We start from the raw sequence: 19,134 nt of genomic DNA, 5'->3' as shown, positions 1-19,134 counted from the left end.
ATTTGGTCTACGCACAAACCTCACTAATCCATGCGTCTACCGTTCTAGGACCGCTCTAGAATCAAGACAGCTACCGATACTTTTCCAATCTCCTCCGCTCTGGGTTGCCTGTTGTGTGGTGGTGTGGCGTGTAAGTTGAGTCCGGGCTAAGAAATTTCGTAAACCAAAACCTTTCCGTAAGTTTGCTCCGGTAAGATTACGATTTGCTCGCCCGCCGTGGATCGGATGGATGAGTGAGTTAGTGTAAGGGAGCTTTCCTCTGTTTGGTACACATTGCGAACTGCTCCGATGGTCTGTGGCAATCTACTCCATTCATCCATTATGTCTGTAACCAATTTACCATTTCGATCTTTTCATGTACGTTCAGCTGATTGTTATCGTACTGAAGACGAATCCGCGGCGGAAACTCGCATAGAACAGAAAACTGCGCAAAGGTTTGCATTTGGTAACTGGTAACGATTGCTTGGTGGTTGGTCAGGTCAGGGGTCTTTCGAGCTGGTAGCCTCTACTTTGGATTGCGGACGTTGACAAAATTCTGGGGGTCTTTTATGTTTGTATTGTATTGTTTGGCAGAAGGGATCCATGCAATTGCCTTTTCGTAACGTGCGACTTACGGGAAACAAACTAGCTGTAGCTAGGGATTTTTCTTATTACACCATTATTAAGCGGACAGGGATCAATGTCACATTTAGATTTGATCAAATAAAGAAAAGAATTCCTCCTTACACGAAAAAGTACTTGTTTCATTTCTAAGGCGTCATCAAGATGACTTGATTATTTTTACAATTTTGGCTTGATCAACTGGGCTATGTGTGCTGGATAGGAGGATATGCAGTGGCGTCCCTGGAATCTCTTAAAAAATATTTACATTTGTTGCAAATAACGCATTGTGAAATCGATGGACATTAAATGCGTCCTCTATTGGAAAACATATGTATATGTCGCAAATTAATATAAGCAAAATTTATAGATATAGAATTACATTATAGAATATTAAAGTAAAAGGGACTATTTTTAAGGATGAAACATTGAATATTAATGTAACACCGATGAAAATGGTTTCGGCTATCCAACCTGAAAAGTACCTATGCACCCTGTTATATTATATAATATTATATATAATGGGTATCAACAGATCGCTACCTTTACTTCTAAAATGGCATACTGCATATGGTATATCAATAGGCGATATATCGATATAAATGACTGCTATCTCAGCAACGTAAAGAAACTGGAATATTCAAATTGTATTTTGCATGTGAATAAAAACTTATGCCGTAATCTTGTCAAATGTTACAGCAAAACTTCTCAATAACTTATTTTTCTTCCGTCCTTTAGAATAATTCGATTTCCTTTGCCATAAAGCGATATCACGCAATTACCTATCGTATGTCCCCGATAGTTGAATAATTATATGCTGCCCTGCGTACACTGGCTTACAAGCAACTCGGAAAATTTATGTTTGCCGATAGTTCAATAATTTTATGCTTACATTGGCTAACAAGTAATGTGAAAAATTAATTATAGGTATAAATACCGTGGATTGCCATTATAATCTATGAAACATTTGAACACATATCACTTTTTTTAATTTTCAGTAACATCCATCTTTACGAACCAGTCCAATACTAATATTTTTATTTAAATATTAATATTGATATTTATCTCTCTAATATGGTTTAAATGGTATTTAAATCGATTGCGTGTTTAGCATTACATTTTTTAGCCCAATGGTTTGAATAATTTTTCATTGTTTTTCGGCATATTTCAACATTACTTGTTATGAAAAACGTGACCGAAAACCAAATTACTGTCACATCGATGGTGACAGGCGAATATATCGATTACGTCGCGTATCGATACACGCCGATAGTACCGCAAAAGTTAACGAAGTAGGTCCAGCACTAGTTTTTTTGGCGTGTAGCTGTAGCAGAAGCAAAAGGAAGCCGCTTGTGATAATTTTCAACTTCCATCAGCAAGCACTGAACGTGAGAAAATCAGGTAAATTTTTGCATTTCTGCGTGATTAGTTGTTGCCCCGCGGTATTGTGCTTAGTTTTTACGTGTGGTTTACCGATTTGCGCGTGTTTAAATTGACATTTTGCCTCGTTTTTTTCGTACAGCACGCCCGGCATTCGACGCTCCGCAAAAGAAAAAAAAACCTTTTTGACCACTCAACAGCTTCATCAAGCAACCAAAAAATCAACATGTCTGACGAAAAGAAGGGAGGTGAGACCGAGCACATCAACCTGAAGGTCCTCGGCCAGGACAACGCCGTCGTGCAGTTCAAGATCAAGAAGCACACACCCTTGAGGAAGCTGATGAACGCTTACTGCGACCGTGCCGGACTCTCCATGCAGGTGGTGCGCTTCCGCTTCGACGGACAGCCCATCAACGAGAACGACACTCCGACCTCGCTGGAGATGGAGGAGGGTGACACCATCGAGGTTTACCAGCAGCAGACTGGTGGCGCTCCTTAAGATTACTTAGTTAAGTTAGTTACTCCTCCTCTTACAACTACACACTTAAAACAAAAAAGAAAAAACACAAGAAAAACCACAAAAGCAAAAACACAACAACAACAACATGAAGAATTCATCAAAACAGGCCCTAAGAATCGATTGAATATGCTTTTAGTACAACTGTAGATTCTATGTACGTCTGTGAGCGTGTAAACAAAAACATTTGCAGACAAGAAAATGGTAAATAAAGCATTTTATAAACTACACAAAATTTGCAGTCTTTTGCTATTTATTCCTGTGCCTGATCGGAGTTTGTTTTTGCCCTACTGCAACGAAAAGCCGGTGCGATTTTCCCGCTTTGTGACCCTCTTTCCACACAGCACGCACGCACACAAACATATACATTGCCATTGGCATGGCAAGTCTGTGTGCGAGCAGGACTGGGTCCAGTGCGCGTGTGTGCGTGCAAATTGATATACATACACATCGGAGCCCACTGAATTTGCGGGAAAAGTACAAGCATACAAAACGCCGGCGAATTCGCGAAATCTGGGAAAACATAACCTTAAAGTTAAAGCAAGAATAAATATGACGTCAGTTTTGAGAATCTTCTGGAAATTACATAGAGGTAACTATAACCTCAAAATTTGGGTCTAGTAATACGCTTTGTATGTTCGTGCAAGCCAAGCCATACATGACGATTGTGTATGTATACCATGATATATGTATGTTCGTATGTTCTTGAAACTTTAGAGGTACAGTTGTGTACAAAAAAAATTTGATGAAAAATTGAAAAGTAGACATGTATGCATGCATACATGCAAGTTATTTTGACCGGTCCTGTAATATTAGACTCTGCTTGTTTAAAATAAATATATGTATATGTATGTGTTAATTTTTGATTTTAGTATTGGGTAAAAATTATCGAAATTTTTTTGGATTTTTTGCTGACTCACCATGACTCAGCACCATACATACATATATACTTTATATTGTTAAACCTTTATTTTCCAATGTACAAGACCCTTTAATTATGTACATAAATAAGCACATTGATAAGCAAATTAATGAGTCAATGTTGAAATCTATTCAATTTGTTCATACTTTGTTGCATTTCATTAAGGAATTATCATAACGCGTAATAAAATTAAAATTCATTAACATTATGTATTTTATTTTACCTGTTGAGTCCAATTGATAGCATTATTTGCCAATTTATACTGTATGTTGAATGGAATAAACTAATTTTTCAAATATGGATAAATAGTTAGGAAACAATAACATTTTGTCATGTTTATTTGCAACAACAATTACAATATGTACAATATGTTTTAAATATAGTGTAAAAGGCACCGGTTCCCTCTTAAGAACAATTAAAAATAAAAACCTAGCTTAGACCCAATCCTTGGGGTTCTTCAGGACCTTCATCAGTTTGCCCTCCTCGGACTGGGACTTGGGCTCGTGCATGTACTCCCAGCGGGCGTGCAGGGGCAGGGACATCAGGATGCTCTCGTACCGGGCTCCAGGCGTGTATAGGCCGAACTTGGTGCCACGATCGTAGATCAGATTGAACTCCACGTAGCGCCCGCGGCGCAGCAATTGCCACTGGCGTTCGTTGTTGCCATACTCCCGATTCTTGTGCTTTCGTACCAGCGGCACGTAGGAGGGAATCACGGCCTTGGCGCAGCTTGACACAAAGTTGAAGGCCGCCTCCTGGTTGGGCGAATCGATGTCGTCGAAAAAGATTCCGCCGATGCCGCGGCTCTCGTTGCGATGCTTGATGCGGAAGTAATCGTCGCACCATTTCTTAAAGCGCGGGTAGTAGGTGGCATCGTGCTCATCGCAGGCGGACTTCAGCGTCTGATGAAAGTGGGAGGCGTCCTTTTCGCAGAGGTAATAGGGCGTCAGATCTGTGCCACCACCAAACCACCACTGCTTCTCCCCCTTGGCAGTTTCCACTTCGAAATAACGATAGTTGAAGTGGATGGTGGGGACATGGGGATTCCTCGGATGGATCACGGCACTCACGCCGCTGGCAAAGAACGGCAAAGAGGCTCCTTCCTTCAGATTCTTGCCGCGAGCCCGCATCTGTTGTACTGCAGCCGGGGGCAACGAACCGGTGACCACGGATATATTGACGCCCGCCTTCTCGAACACATCGCCATCCTGCAGGACGCAAGTGATGCCGCCTCCGCCCTCAGGCCGCTCCCACCGATCCACCTTGAACTTCTGGCCACAGTTCTCCTCCGCCTCCAGGGCGCGGCAGAACTCCGCCTGAATCTCCATGATCAGGATCTCCATGCGATGACGCATGTTCTCCTTGTCCCCCAGCAGTGCCTTTGAGTCGGTGATGGGCTCGGCCATGAACCGCGAGGTGTCCATCTGCACCCCGTTGACCTTTGGGTTGACCGCCTCCGCGGAATGTGCGTACGTGACCGCCGAAAAGCTGGCCAGGCCCAGTCCCGTCCCGAGAAGAAAGCCTCTGGCGTGCGGCCCCCTGGTCCGGCGCACCAGTTGAAAGGTGCCCAGCGATACCAGGGATATCGTGTGACGGATTGCGTTCATTATGTGCTCTCGCCTACTTTAAATTTGTAACGTAACTTAAGTACTTTCGCCGAAAGCAGTTTGTTTGTTATCTTTCACTGACCCGGCATTTCTAGTTGCATAGTCGCTGGTGTGACCGTGATATCACCTAAATATACCGAAAATAGGGGGTTAGCGGTTTTGTTTTATTTACAGAGAAACAAGTTGTAATGTTTTTATAAATATATTATAAACAGTAGCTAGTTCAATATGCCTGTATATATATATATATACAAAATATTAATATCAATAGATGGGAATATATATATACGTACAATTCCTTTTAATGGTTGTCATATTTGTCTTAATTTTAAATTTGTATTTGTTATAAGTAATACAACTCCGTTGATTTCATATATGTGCAATGCCCATTGGAATACCCCATTCAAAAATATAAGCGCAGTACGGCCACTCTGTCGTGGCATTTGAAATAAACGACTGCAAAGGCGCGTCGATCGTTGGCAAATGAGCGTGCTGTGAGGAAATCCATGAAATAATTAAGCGTGCGCCTTGAAGATTAAGGAAGAACTGCGTGAATACTATTGCCAGAAGGTAGGTGATCGACTGGAGCAAACTCTAAACGCTCTGAACTATAGGCATCGCGCAAGTATACGTGTTTATCCCGTCGACTGGAGTTTTGCACCCAGGACACACGCACACTCGCACACTCACGATGTCTGGCCTCAAGAAATTCCAAAACACTGAGGAATGGCGTCAGAAACTCCGTCAGTTTCTAATGACCGAGCGGTAAATACACTTTGAAACCCATCCTTGGATAGTGTTGCACTAGTGTTCGATGAATTCGTAGTCATTTACTTTCAAACAAGCCTCCTGCATGTCAAAATTGTTAGAGAATCAGTACGCATAAATAGTTTAGACAGTTTAGACATACATACAATTTAGTTGGGAAAACTAATAACAGTTTTCCTTTTTCAGTTTGCCGAAAAAGCCCGTGAAAATGGACGAACCGAAGGATATGCGCTACAGTTTGGAGATCGACGAGGATTTGAGGAGACCCTTGGAGGCGCGGGCCAAGAAAGTTCTGTCCGTTAATCCTGCCAGTCAAAGGACTATTAATCTCGGCGAAGATACTATGTACGAAACAGGTGACTTGGAGCACTTGGACGATGGCGATGATAGCTTCAGTGCCTTTGAGCGCATGTGCGACAAAACGGGCTCCGATCCCGATAGCACTCTTTTCCAGTACCTGCACAGCGAGGACCGGAGCCAGGTGATGGCCAGGGCAAGGGATCACAGCACCGACGATCAGAAAGAGATCGATGCACTGCGTCGCATGCTAGAGTCAGTGGGTACAGAAGACGACCTATTGGAGAACGAAAGTCCCGTCAAGGGGGCGGAATGCACTCACCTGGAGGACATTGAGGCTCCGTCGCGCTTTTGGGACAACACCCTGGCCGGAATCGACGAGACCTCGTCCGACTCTGGGCTGACTCCTAAAGCATTGACCAAGGTTTCGCCTGTCAAAATGGTGGGCCTGCTTCGCCCCTCGACCATCATCGAGGACAGCGAACTGGAGTCGTCGGATGTGTCTTCACACACAAGCTTCCAAAGCGCTCGCACACTGAAGACAAATGCATCTAGTTCTTACGAAACAGCCACGGATAGTTCCCTCAGTGGAACGCTCCTTAACGTCGACGAATTGTTTTACGCCGCAATTGCCAAGGCCAAGCCACCAGGAATGTCCAAGGGAGAGGAGCTGGAGCTCTTAAGCGATCTTCATGGCAGTCTAAGAGAGCTTGCCTCGCATCCGAAGGATGAAGTCGAGGAGGAAGAGGACGATATAGAGGACACAATAATCGAGCTATCCTCTTCGGACGATGAAGAAGTGCAGCTAGTTCCAGAAGTAAAACAAGAAGACACGTCCCGTGTATCCTCAGTCCACGGAAAAGATCACACTGAACAGAAACCAGCGGAGAAGAGCGTTGAAAATAAGGAAAATTCGTTGCATTTCAATGATACCATGGAAGAAATGCAGTACATGATGCAAAAGGGTATGGAGTATATGGCAGGTGTGGCTCCCTCAGTCGCCGCAGTCAAGCCTGATAGCCCTATGCTGCCCAAGGACAAACAAAGCACGTTCGTTGTTTCACCGAAGCCGCAACCGAAATCACCGGCTGTAACCTTTTTGCAGCCATCAATTCCGCTGCGGTCCTCTAACCAGCCACAAACAGTTGTAGCATCATCTAGCACGGGTAGAAAGCCGCTCAATGTCGGCCTCACCATGGAGTGGACCAAAAAGAAATTCTTTAGTGCAACCTCTGGTATTCCTCAACGTCGCCAAAATCAGATAAAGCAGCCATACGCCGACATAGTCAGTCCCATACGCACCTACACCCAGAAGTCTGGTACTGCTCCGCTAATGAGTACATTCCGTCCAACGAGTTCTGATATGCTATCTACACTGGCCATCAGTGAGTTGGAGCAGGAGTCTCGCTTGTGTCATCCTAAAGCACTTTTCGCAACAAAGGACGGAGCACCCAAGTCCAGTGAATCTTTTATTATCGGTGGAATCGATTCAGCCGCTAATCTGCTTCCCAAAAAGGCTTACATATCCTCAGAAATCAAGCATGTAAGTTTAAATTTATATATAAGCCCATGATGAGAGAACGTAAACTAAAACCCTCTATTGAACACAGGTGGTGGATGAACGAACTCCTGTGCCCATGCCAAAGGTACCTCAAATTCAAAAATACCTCAACTCCGCCGTGGAGCCCACTGTTATGCGCCACGATGGCAAAATGAAAATGCCCGGCGAGGCAATCCGCAATCCGTCGTCTTCGCATATCCCACGTCGCGCCAATCACAGCCTGGCTGATCTGTCGCTTGCCTCGGGCGACGTGTCCTTGTACACAATAAGAGATGCCCAAAAGTTTTAAGGCCCAAAAAAGTACTTCACGCTCCTTGACTTAATATTGCAACGATAATAAATGTATTGTGTAACTAGTGCTAGTAAATGCCTTCGTTTTCGTTTGATAGTATCAATGCTTGGATCATCACTGTACTCGCGCCTGCGGTCCCTTCCACGCTCGATTAACCTTGGACTCTGAGGTTCTGCCCAGTTCGGCGCAGATGTACCGCCCCACTTGGATCAGTTTGTCTAGGTTGACGCCAGTATCGAGGCCCATGCCGTGCAGTAAGTAGACCACATCCTCGGTGGCTGCGTTGCCTGACGCCCCCTTGGCGTAAGGACATCCGCCCAAGCCAGAAACGGAGGAGTCCACCACCCGAATGCCATAGTCCAGTGAGACCAGTATGTTGCTCAGAGCCTGGCCGTAAGTGTCGTGGCAGTGCACGGCCAGATCTTTAGCAGGGACTACCTTGGTCACCTCATCCAGCATTCGGCGCATTGTGCCTGGCGTGCCCACACCAATGGTGTCGCCCAATGAGATCTCATAACAGCCCATTTGGTACAGGGCTTCCACCACTTTGACGACAGCACTCGGCGCAACAGCACCCTCGTACGGGCAGCCAACCACAGTGGAAACGTAGCCCCGGACGCGCACACCATGCTTTTGGGCTGCTTTCAGCACAGGCTTAAAGCGTTCGATGGCCTCAGCTGCGGTGCAATTAACGTTCTTCAGCGAAAACGCATCAGATGCGGCTCCAAAGACTGCCACCTCCTCGGCTCCCGCCTCCAGAGCACTCTCGAATCCCTTTAGATTTGGCGTGAGCACTGGATAGCTTATACCAGGCACTTTGCGGATTCCTCTCAGCACTTCGGCATTGTCGCCCATCTGTGGCACCCATTTGGCGCTCACAAAGCTGGTGGCTTCTATGGTCCGCAGTCCTGTTTCGGACAGTTGGTTGATCAGCTCGATCTTGGTGGCTGCCGGCAGCAGTTTGGGCTCGTTTTGAAGACCATCCCGTGGTCCAACCTCCACAATTCGAACCTGGTTGGCCGCGCTTGTGACCGCCGTGCGCTGTTAGTTTCAAAATGATTAAAATATGGTTAAGTGCGTTCGTTTTTCCGTGAAATTACCTTTGCTGTAAGCGCAAGGATAGAGCGAATTGGTGCACTTATCATTGCCAAATTTGTAAATAAAGGTTACGTATTCCGCTTCTTCTTTTTCGCTGATAACAGCTGATAATAATCCAAGATCGATATGTTGCTAAATTTCGATAACTGTTTTGATTAACGAACTGCCATCTCTAGCGAAGAGGCGTAAACACATTTTTTGTAAAAAAACGGGTATTTGGTGATAATTCTTTGTAATGGAACTAGCAGACGTATCTCCAGAAGATGAGGATGTGTTTCACTTTGAGACCGAGCACCTGGCCCTGCGTGGCAACCAGTGCTATACCAATTTGCTGCGCACCTTGGCCGTGCTGCAGGCACAAAGGATTCGGGTGCATCAGCAGATTGATGAATTGGAAGCCACGCAAAAGATCTACTTGGAGAATCCGCAACATATGCTGGACAAACTGCGAAATAACGAGCCCTTGATAGCGGATAACTACATCACCACGACCGTTCTACCGGACTTGCCAACTCTGTCACCCAATGACGAGGACAGGGGCACAAATGAGACACCGACGGATGCGTCTTCATGGACGCAAGAGGCGAACAAGAATCGGGACAGGAGCAATGGACGGTCGGAGAACTTCAATCGCCTGTGGACCAACGAAGAGCAGAGTCGCTTGGAGCAGCTGCTCATCCAGTATCCGCCAGAGGAAGTGGAAATGCGCAGATTCGGGAAGATAGCGAAGGCCTTGGGCAACAGAACTGCACAGCAAGTGTATAGCCGTGTCCAGAAGTATTTCCAGAAGCTGCACGATGCTGGGATGCCTGTGCCCGGTCGCATACCCAAGCATCGACGTCCGGGATTGAGTAAGCCGAAGATCAAACTTCGCAAGTCAACCTTCTTCCCCGCTCATAATATATCGCTACAAATGCCAGAGGACGATTTCACATTTGATGACCTGCGAGTCCCGTCGCCTGCGAGCGATATGCTCCTTATGCCGGCATCTTCCCAAGTCAAGATCGAACCAAAGACCGAATCCGAATGCATGGATGCCGATCTAAATACGGAGGCAAAGCGAAAACAGGAACTATGCCTTAAGCTTCTATCAGCCATTCAGGACGAGAAACGGGAGATGGAGGACGGATATGAGCCAGACTTGCTGGCCGCCAAGTGTGCCGAGTGCGAAGAGGCATCTGTGACCAGGACCCAATGGCGTTGTAACAGTTGTTATTGTCACCTTAATCTGTGCGGAGATTGCCTGGCCAGTCAGTTAATCGAAGGGCGCTTCGAGCATTTAAGTCATGAAGTTGTAGAGGACCAAGAATCATGACGCTCCTTCAAATTAAATATAAAGAGAATACTTTTTAAAAATTCTATTTTATTCATAAAAACTTAATATTAAATGGTATAAAAGAGAGGCACTCTTAATTGCGCATTTGGGCAGATGATTTCGGCAGAGATTGAATACGCTGGCGACGCTTTGCTTCGAACTCCGTAGCGAGCTGCCATGTTTCTTTGTCCAACGTATCCTTGCCCCGGGCGATGCCCAGCAGGCGCGAAAGGACCAGCAAGCCGTGTAGATCATCGGCATTACTTTTCACATTGGCTTTACGCATGTCCACGAAGTCCTGCTGGATCATTTCCGTGTGCTCCTCGCTCACGTTGAAGCCGCTAGTGCGCGCTGTGGTCAAGTACTTGCGAAACTGCTGCAGACGTGATGGCTGAAGATAGTGGTGGGCTGCCTTTAGAGATTCATCAACGAGTTCCACGGCCTTAGCATCGGCATTAATGGGTAGCACAAAATCGCTCTGAAAACGTATCATTAATAGTTTCTTTAGGATATAATGATTATTTATAAAAATTTGTATTCTTACCGGCAACATACTTCGCCCTTCACTGAGCACGAGAATTGGAATGTTTGCTTGGTAGTCTATTTGGTAATACTGGAAGTCACACTTCAGTTCCTGATTATTGATTAAGTGCGCTAAATGCTGGACGGCATGAACACCATTAGCCTCCAGCTTGCCCTGTTGCATGCAGGTCTCGTCGAGCACCAAATGCGTATGGGGAGCCAACTGTAGTACGCCGGAAACCAGCTTGTTGGTCTCGTAATCCTTCCTGCAAGTACTCATTAGTATTCAATTGATTACTCCTTCTGCTTAGCCAACTTACTTTGGGGCAAAGGCAGCCGTGTTAAGTGTACCGAGAGTCATGGGCATGTAATGGCTGGCCGGCAGTAGCAGCTCCAGAATCGTATACAACTTGGTTGCATACGCCTCACAATTCTTAGGGAGATTACAAAGGTTAAGGGCGAACTTGCCTATGCTCTGCATCTCAGAACGACTGTAGACCGTAGATATTAGGTGCGAGAGCAAATACTCGGCAGCCAGATCGTCATCAAAAAGGCAGAGTTTAAGAAGCATGCGCAGATCTTTGTGCACAGCAAGCTGGGTTGGATGCGACTCCTCACATATTTCCGTTGGCTGTCGAAGGCTTTTGTCCAGCAGCGGATTGGCATGCGGCAGCACCTGGACGCCAAAGGCATGCAGGCGGGGTATAAGAAAGGGCGATGGATGAGCTGCCTGCAGTTCACTCAAGTTTTCACAATCGTCTACGTCCAGGGTAGCGGCGTCTAGCGAAACATCCACTGACAGAAAGCCCACAAAGTCGACCAGCGAGTTGAGCTGGTAGGTATCGAACTCGTCGTAAACCTTTACCATGCATGCCATGCTGGGACGATCAGGCAGAGGCGAGTTAAGCAGGTATTCAGAGCCAAGAACAGAGGATTTGGAGGCGCCGACTGGCTCGCTATCTTTTTGAATCTCTTTTAGGCAGGGTCGCTTGAAGGTTGTTTCGCTCACACCGTCCACATCCATGGCGTCTTCTTCGCCTACAATAGTCCGCTTCTTGGCTGAACTGGGAGATTGACCCAGACTGGCCAAATCGATCTGGGGACAGCACTGCTTCTCATGCTCCTTGCTCCAGTCGTTCAGGCCAGGCACAGACACCACGAACATGGTACGCCTCTCTCCATGCACGTTTCCATCGGCGTTGTAGTCAATCACTTCACCAGTGGCTATTTTCAAGCAGTCCCTGTACTTTCCTTCCTGTACACGTTTGATGCCGTCGGCGGATTTCACTTCGTAGCGCTCCAGGTAAATTTCCGGATCCATCATGTCCTGGATCATGCCACGAAATCGCACCAGAGTCTGATCCTTCAGCTTGTGAAGGGGTGTGTAGTTAAGCAGGGGAATCGAGTGCCAACGACTGGGATCCTTGAGCAACTCCTTGAGTGCAGCGCTGTCCGCTTGCTGGGCGGCCAGTTCATCAGGCGTGCTGGGCAGCTCCATGGCACAGGGCATTATCTATTTAGTCAACGAATGAATTTGCGAAAGCCTCAAAACCTCCAATGCAAAAAACAACAGCTGCTTTGGCGCGCCAAAAACTGATTGCAGCATTTCAGTGATGGTAATCTATGGGCCTATCGATAGCTGCCAGGGATGCCGAACTCTGCCGCAGAACGGATGTAGAGGCGGATGTGAACATCCGCAAAAAATGTACAATTTGAGAATTACCAAAGAATTGCAGCGATGAGCAAGAAGAAAAGCAATGTGTGGCAGTACTTCTACAAGACATCCGGCACAGTGGCCACCTGTCTGCTGTGCAACAGGAACTACTCGAGGCGAGGACGCGGCACAACCTGTCTGCGGAATCATCTGAAGAGCAAGCACCCACCGGAGTTCCTATCCCTATCCGGGGACATAAAGTACCTGGACCTGGTGAAGAGCGAGATCTCCATCGGTTCGCCACAGCACCCCACAGCCCAGCTGGAATTGAATCTGCACGTAAGTGGGATATCATATAGATGAGCATACATACCTACATATGTACATGCATATGTACTCAATCTGTGCAAGAAGTGTACCATATGTAAAATCAGGGTACATGTCCCTCTAGATATTGTCATGTGGAGATGGTTTTCCCAGACTTAACTTTCCATTCTTTGGTAAATCCAAAAGTAATTTAATCCTTCTCTTATTTAATACTTTTTACTAATATAGCAACAGCGGATGCGGATTTTTATCCGCGTTGGGCTAGATCATAATTGACATAGGTTGTGTTAAGGAGGTTTTGAAAATGTACTATTATCGTGTTTATAGTCCTAGTATTATATTTGTATAAATTATGCGTTTTTCACTAATCTGATGCATAAAATTATTCTATTGATCATTTTAGGAAACAGATTCAGATCCATTGGACACGGAGGATATTTCCTACAGCAAACGCTGTAATGAGAAGTTGGCTCTCATGCTTCTAAATCACTCCTTTGAGTTCATTGAAGGACCAGGATTTGTAAATTTCATTAGGGCGCTGCAGCCCAGGTATACGATTCAGTCAAGGAGCTACTATGAGAAGATACTTTGTGAGGATATACACAGGAAAATGCATCAGCATTTGCAGCAACAGGTGGATCTGCTGGATGCCATATCGTTGTCTACGAGTCTCTGGCGGGGTGACAAAGGCGAAGGACTTCTGAGCTTGTCCTGCTCCGGAATATCAAGGGATTTTCAGAGTCACCGCCTAATGCTGAAATGCGAGGCTCTGAATTACGAAAGCACTTCGAAGCTAGCTTGTTGCATTCGGGATCTTGTGCCCAGCTTGGCCATTGAGGTGCCCAAAGAGAAGATCCACTGCGTAATCAGGGACGAGATGACGGCGCTGCCAGGTTCCCTGCCCGATTGCAGTGTGCACCGCCTGCAGTTGTGCGTTCGATTTGCCTTGCAATCAAACGAATTACTTCAGAACCTTTCATCCAAGTGCAAGCAAATAGTTGACCATTTTGCGTCGTCTAAGATGGCCAACGATCATCTGAAATTCATTCAAGAGATCCGCTTGACGCGAGACCCGTGCACACTCACACCTTACGATCCCTTTCAATGGAACTCCGCTTTTCAGATGATGAGCAGCGTGTTTCGAATGAAGGATGCTCTATCCTTGTACTGCGAAGAGTATAGTCTGGTCCAAATATATCCCGATGAATGGATAGAGATTGATTTGTGCAGCAAAGTAATGCAGCCTTGTGAAGAAACAATCAAGATATGGAGCAATCCATCTACGACAACATCATCCGTTATTCCTCTGGTTGCCGCTTTACGCGATTCCCTCCGAACGGATGTCCATAACTTTGTTTCATCTGTGGTAAGTTGGAGTAGATAAAACCAGACAATACTTTATGTCTAATGTTTCGAATGTCTAGACTATATGCAGTTTCGCCAGAAAGTTGCTTGAAGAACTGGAAATGAAGTTCGCCCACATCACTAGCGACATCAAATTTTTGATGGCCACCTATTTGGATCCGAGGTATAAGCAAGCATTTTTCACCGAGCGTGAGGAGCAGTTGGTGGCCAATGAAGTTCTGCTTCAGCTCGCTGGAGTGCCAGAGGATTGCAATGGTCAGCCAACGCTGAAAATAATAAAAGTGTCATCCACATCCTCCCAGAAGAATGAATCAAAAATCGATAGCATTCTGGACAGCATACTGACAACTGGAACGACGAACACTCAACAGCCAAATACGTCAATGGGCTCCCAGTCTCAGATTAAGAATCTGCTATATCTATACAACTCCGAACCCAGAATAGATAGGAACATGGATCCCCTGATTTGGTGGAGGAGCAACATAAAATACATATCCTTGTATGGCATTGTTAGGAAGTTCTTATCAGCACCAGCAGCAAGTGTAGTTAGTGAAGGCTTATTTAGAAAATCAGCGCACTTGTATTCCGACATGCGGGCGGGCTTGAGCCCCGAAAGTGCATCCAAAATGTTGCTGATGAAGTCCAACTTTAGCTTTAGCAATTCGGACATAAATTAGGGTACAGTATTTTATATAATTTAATCGTATTTATGTACATTATATTAGCTTTAATCTTACAACTACTTGATCTCCCGGGAAAATGGGTTTTGCACTTAAGCCGCGTGTATGGCTGATTGGGTCCTAGCCCCTGTAATCAGGATCATTGTGTTCCTCTTCGTCTTCCTCCTCCTCCTCTTCTTCATCTAAATTAAAATAATGTTTTTCAAAAGGTTGAATTTAAATAAAATGAAAGCTAGAAATTCTTACCATGATCTCGACGTTTGCGTGTGTAAGCTCGTTTGCTAGCGACGGGCGCCTGATCAGTTTCGCCGTGCAGCAAGGAATTGCGATACAATATCAGCGGCTGCCATTCCTCAGCTCGGCTGGATGGCATTGCGGGTGGTATTATCTTGTCCAGAAAGCTCATTATGACCTTCTTGTCTTGCTTCAGCAGCTTGTAGTTGAACTCGTTCAAAACCTCCAGGAAAAGTAAGCGAGTTGGAGCCCGCACCGGATCATCAGGCTCCTTGTTTGCAGCGAAATAAATGCCACCACGATGAATGGCGGCCACAGATTCGCGATTCTTGATGGCATCGAAACCAAATGTGAGCGCAAATCGCTTGGCCAACTCCTTGAGGTCCACAAACTCTTGTGAACTCTTTGAAACTGTGCCATCCTCACTCTGCTCCTGCAGGCTCTTAAAGACTGTGATCAGGCTCAAAAGGAGCGTCATAGCGAAGTTAACTTTATTAATCTCACGGGCCTTTCCCAACGTGGCCTTAATAATGTCTCCATAGTCGTTGTAGCACTGAATATATAAAGATATTGGATAAACATAGAACTTTCAGATATTTTCTTGTGCTCACTCACCTTAACGTAATACTTAAAAATACTGGCTGCACGCATCGTTGGAATTATATTGTACACCACCAATTTGCAGTAGCAGGCCAAGAAGTTACGTTTCTTATGCAGCTCCTCGATTCTGGTTTCATCCTGTGCCACATCTTGTTTAAGGGAGAATACATAGTGCTGCACAAAGTTGTCCAAGATTAGGTGCTCATCCATGCGCGACTTGTACTCCAAGCCGCGTATGTGTTCGATCTCACTGCGAGCCAACTTGTCCGAGAAAATGATCAGAAGATCGCAAATGGACTGGTACGCCTGTAAATCATATTGAGATTAATGTTTGCCAAATAGTGATTTATACATTTCAAAACGTACCGCCTCTTGAATCTGAACTGTGGGTCCATCGCGGGTTAGTTCAAAGCAGGCTCCCATAAAGGTATCCAAATTGTTGCGCAGCTCAGCCACCACCTCGGTCACGTTAACTGACTCGCATTCGTTTTCCACGTACTGCAGTCCCCAGCTAATGGAAAAGTAACAAGCTTCTATACAGTAGACTAAGGCCTCGTTGGGCAGACAGCGATCGATGTTCTCTTTAGACTGCGCCTCCTCCACGTCCTGAAACAGGGACTTAAACAGCTCCCAGGGATTGAGGTTGTGCGAGGAGTACAGAATGGAGAGGACCTTAAGAGTGATGGTAATGTTGTAGATGTCATCCTCATTAGGGGTCTCCTCGCCTTCAAATACAACATAATAAGTAATATAGTCAAGCTAAAACGGGTCACTATTATATCACCTTGTATGAGGTTTCTCCATTCCTCGATTGCGTCCTTGTACTTGTTGACAGCGCTCTCGATGATGTTGGATCTGGCGATATTGCATCTGGTGTAGGTGGCACTACCCTCGGCACAAAGACATTCTAGCGTTTTTGCGCAAGTTTCTAGAACCTCGCGACCTGTGTGCATGCTCATTACCTGATTGATGCGATCTAACAGGGCTTGAAGATTGCCCTCTTGACGATTGGTGGTGTACAGATTGAGATCGAAATACTGTGGAACTGCAAGGAGGTTGGCCAACTTTTCGCTGTCTGCTTGATACTTTTCTAGCAAGGACGGTAGGGTGACGATAAAGTGTTCGGTTAGCTTCGCCTTTTCATCTTGAATAGCTTTTAGCTCCTTGGCGCTGAGCGTACATTTGCGATTACTAGCGCGACCGACTGGAACTTCTCCAGTTGCAGATTGTTTAACACTGCTGACCATGATCTCGATGAGTGTCGATTCCTGCTTGTTGTCGAGGACCTCTTCATTGGGTCCCGGCTCTTCCAGAAGCAGATCCGTCATACATTCCCAGTCCCTTACCATATCATTGCTATCGATAAAGGAGTCTACGAGGTAGGCGCCATGTTCGTGAAGTTCCGATTCGATAAAGAACTGCACCAAGTCCCGGACCAGCGGTGTATTGGGCATACGCACTTTCCCACGTTTGGTCTTCGTCTCTTCCATGTCGGCGGTTAAGTGAAACAGGCGAACGTTTAAGAACTCAGCTGCTGCCTGAGCCACACCACGATGTGAAGAGTAAACCAACTCGTAGACAATTTCACAATCCTTGTCAGCCAAAATCTCTGGGTGGATTCTGCAAATAAACATAAGCTTTGTGAAAAACATTCCTTAAACTAAAAAATGTTTTAATTTACTTCAAGATACTGATAACCAGCTTGACGGCATGAACAGACACTTCAAACTCCTTGTCCAGCGTCATGGCAACAATCCTGTCCTTAAACTTTGACGTGAACAACTCAAGTTTTCCCTTGAGTTCATCCTTCTCGTACAGAGGCAGCAATGACTGCAAGCATCGCAGGCGCACCTCTCCGATCTTATCGTGGAGCGTCCAACCGATATATTTTAGGTAAGAGTCGTCAAGAAAGTTTTGCGGATAGTTTTCCATCCAGATGCCGATCTCGGCCATACATATGGCTCGTATATCAGGCAGACTGTCTCTGTAGCGGTGAACGAACACCGACTTGAACATGTAGGTCAACATGCTCTTTATCTCGTCCATATTCTCTTCCAATTCGGATCGTTTAGTCATAAGCGAGTCCAAACGGTCAGAAGCACGACGATCTCGGGACTAAACAATTTTAGGATCATTAATTGATTCCAAGTAGTTATAGGCAAACTTACCTTAACGCGTTCAGCTTCGAATTGCTTCGCAGCATTGTCAAAGTTATTCGAAACCAATAGGGCGACATCCACCAAAGCTGTCATCAACTTCATGGCCGCCAGAGTGGCCGTGTGTCGAAAAGCTCGCACCTGCGAATCCGACAGGCCCGTAAGCAGGGATATGACGTTGTCCATCAGAAACTGGTCGTAGATAATGGAGTACTGGCATTGCTTCACAAGGGTTTGCACAAAATCGCAGAAATTATTTTTAAACTTTCGCCACTGCGTCCCGGTCATGATCAAGGGATATTCGCCGCTTTCCTAAAATATTTTGCGATTGAATAAGAAGCTTCATGAACATCTCCAGCAAACTTACTTCGTCAAACTCTTCAGTCATGCGTCGGATAATTGATGTGTGATCTACAGGATACTGAATGTCCTCGGATATCTTGCCCTTGCAGCCACTAGCATTAATAAAAAACTGCATCAGGGCGACCAGGGCGGTTTCTCGGTTTGCCTTATACTGCTCAATCCATTGGTCAACAATGCTCTGAAAAGGAACGTCTGTTTAGTATTTGGTAAATAGTAAGCCAATTGGTTTTCCTACAGCAATAGGGTTCTTCGAGTGTCGCACAATATAGTAGAGACTGTTCTCGTCCGTGGTTATCTCCCGCTCACTGTCTATCCGCTCGTGGTGTCCCTTGTCCACGGGCTCCTTGCGCGGTCGTTCAACGCGTTCTTTGCGTTCTGTTGGCCCCTTGCGGGTTGCGGGAGTCTTTCGTTTGCGAGCGATTGGCGCGAAGAATTCATCCTCGTCATCATCAATTATGGGCGGTTTGTCCCGTACTCCGCCACGCGCTCGCAGCCTGGTCATCCGTTTGGTGGGGCTGTCTGCATCTGAAGTGCTCTCATTCAGCGCATCGCTAAAAAATAGTTACATATTTTTTATAGGCAAACACGAATGGTGGGAAAACGGAGAACTGTACCTGTGCAATTCATCGTAGTCCGGCGGCGGATCATCCATACGTATGCGCTTTCCCCCGCGACGCGCCATCATTTTATGTATTTAACTGTCTCACTGGTAAATATGGCTTCAAATCATTTAATTTTAAATTAAACAATAAAATTTGACCAAAGCGTCCGATTGATACAAGTGATGGAACCACCACCCACAACACAGTGCAGAAAAAATCGATAGACACAATCGGAAACGAGGGATGCAATTAATAAATAAGAGTTACTTAAATT

The 19,134-nt window shown here is 45.7% G+C and overlaps 8 protein-coding genes across 9 annotated transcripts; 4 read left to right on the top strand and 4 right to left on the bottom strand.

Annotated features, from left to right (window-relative positions):
• Nucleotides 1–1,890: 1,890 nt before the first annotated feature.
• Nucleotides 1,891–2,732, top strand: LOC117150471 (small ubiquitin-related modifier 3). Its single transcript, XM_033317367.1, has 2 exons — nt 1,891–2,001; nt 2,123–2,732. The coding sequence occupies exon 2, from the start codon at nt 2,207–2,209 to the stop codon at nt 2,477–2,479; it is 273 nt and encodes a 90-aa protein (XP_033173258.1). The 5' UTR covers nt 1,891–2,001; nt 2,123–2,206; the 3' UTR covers nt 2,480–2,732.
• Nucleotides 2,733–3,725: 993 nt separating this feature from the next.
• LOC117150601 (oxygen-dependent coproporphyrinogen-III oxidase) lies at nt 3,726–5,134 on the bottom strand. Its single transcript, XM_033317559.1, has one exon. It carries the CDS (start codon nt 5,024–5,026, stop codon nt 3,854–3,856), a length of 1,173 nt encoding a protein of 390 aa, XP_033173450.1. The 5' UTR covers nt 5,027–5,134; the 3' UTR covers nt 3,726–3,853.
• A 326-nt stretch (nt 5,135–5,460) lies between these two features.
• Nucleotides 5,461–8,019, top strand: LOC117150598. Of its 2 annotated transcripts, none has more exons than XM_033317556.1 (3): nt 5,461–5,596; nt 5,981–7,634; nt 7,702–8,019. In XM_033317556.1, exons 2-3 carry the CDS (start codon nt 6,003–6,005, stop codon nt 7,939–7,941), a joined length of 1,872 nt encoding a protein of 623 aa, XP_033173447.1. In that variant the 5' UTR covers nt 5,461–5,596; nt 5,981–6,002; the 3' UTR covers nt 7,942–8,019. The 2 variants fall into 2 exon arrangements, with proteins under 2 accessions (XP_033173447.1, XP_033173446.1); XM_033317555.1 differs by having other exon boundaries at nt 5,461–5,791.
• On the bottom strand, nt 7,967–9,155 carry LOC117150604 (hydroxymethylglutaryl-CoA lyase, mitochondrial). The gene is made up of 2 exons (XM_033317561.1): nt 9,045–9,155; nt 7,967–8,985 (listed from the first exon to the last, which is right to left on the bottom strand). The coding sequence occupies exons 1-2, from the start codon at nt 9,087–9,089 to the stop codon at nt 8,059–8,061; spliced, it is 972 nt and encodes a 323-aa protein (XP_033173452.1). The 5' UTR covers nt 9,090–9,155; the 3' UTR covers nt 7,967–8,058.
• Nucleotides 9,156–9,207: 52 nt separating this feature from the next.
• Nucleotides 9,208–10,398, top strand: LOC117150602 (ZZ-type zinc finger-containing protein 3). The gene has a single exon (XM_033317560.1). It carries the CDS (start codon nt 9,278–9,280, stop codon nt 10,355–10,357), a length of 1,080 nt encoding a protein of 359 aa, XP_033173451.1. The 5' UTR covers nt 9,208–9,277; the 3' UTR covers nt 10,358–10,398.
• On the bottom strand, nt 10,386–12,475 carry LOC117150600 (mini-chromosome maintenance complex-binding protein). Its single transcript, XM_033317558.1, has 3 exons — nt 11,200–12,475; nt 10,902–11,145; nt 10,386–10,835 (listed from the first exon to the last, which is right to left on the bottom strand). Exons 1-3 carry the CDS (start codon nt 12,387–12,389, stop codon nt 10,452–10,454), a joined length of 1,818 nt encoding a protein of 605 aa, XP_033173449.1. The 5' UTR covers nt 12,390–12,475; the 3' UTR covers nt 10,386–10,451.
• Nucleotides 12,476–12,545: 70 nt separating this feature from the next.
• Nucleotides 12,546–14,920, top strand: LOC117150599 (zinc finger BED domain-containing protein 1). The gene is made up of 3 exons (XM_033317557.1): nt 12,546–12,872; nt 13,264–14,226; nt 14,285–14,920. The coding sequence occupies exons 1-3, from the start codon at nt 12,618–12,620 to the stop codon at nt 14,900–14,902; spliced, it is 1,836 nt and encodes a 611-aa protein (XP_033173448.1). The 5' UTR covers nt 12,546–12,617; the 3' UTR covers nt 14,903–14,920.
• LOC117150597 (cohesin subunit SA-1) lies at nt 14,899–19,051 on the bottom strand. Its single transcript, XM_033317554.1, has 10 exons — nt 18,873–19,051; nt 18,494–18,809; nt 18,263–18,436; nt 17,908–18,207; nt 17,421–17,854; nt 16,524–17,359; nt 16,106–16,464; nt 15,755–16,045; nt 15,152–15,692; nt 14,899–15,087 (listed from the first exon to the last, which is right to left on the bottom strand). Exons 1-10 carry the CDS (start codon nt 18,941–18,943, stop codon nt 15,026–15,028), a joined length of 3,384 nt encoding a protein of 1,127 aa, XP_033173445.1. The 5' UTR covers nt 18,944–19,051; the 3' UTR covers nt 14,899–15,025.
• Nucleotides 19,052–19,134: the final 83 nt, after the last annotated feature.

The sequence above is a fragment of the Drosophila mauritiana genome, chromosome 2L (genome assembly GCF_004382145.1).
Source record: "Drosophila mauritiana strain mau12 chromosome 2L, ASM438214v1, whole genome shotgun sequence".
Lineage (NCBI taxonomy): Eukaryota > Metazoa > Arthropoda > Insecta > Diptera > Drosophilidae > Drosophila > Drosophila mauritiana.
Note: the sequence above shows the minus strand (reverse complement) of the source record. Positions and strands in the feature narration are given on the sequence as shown.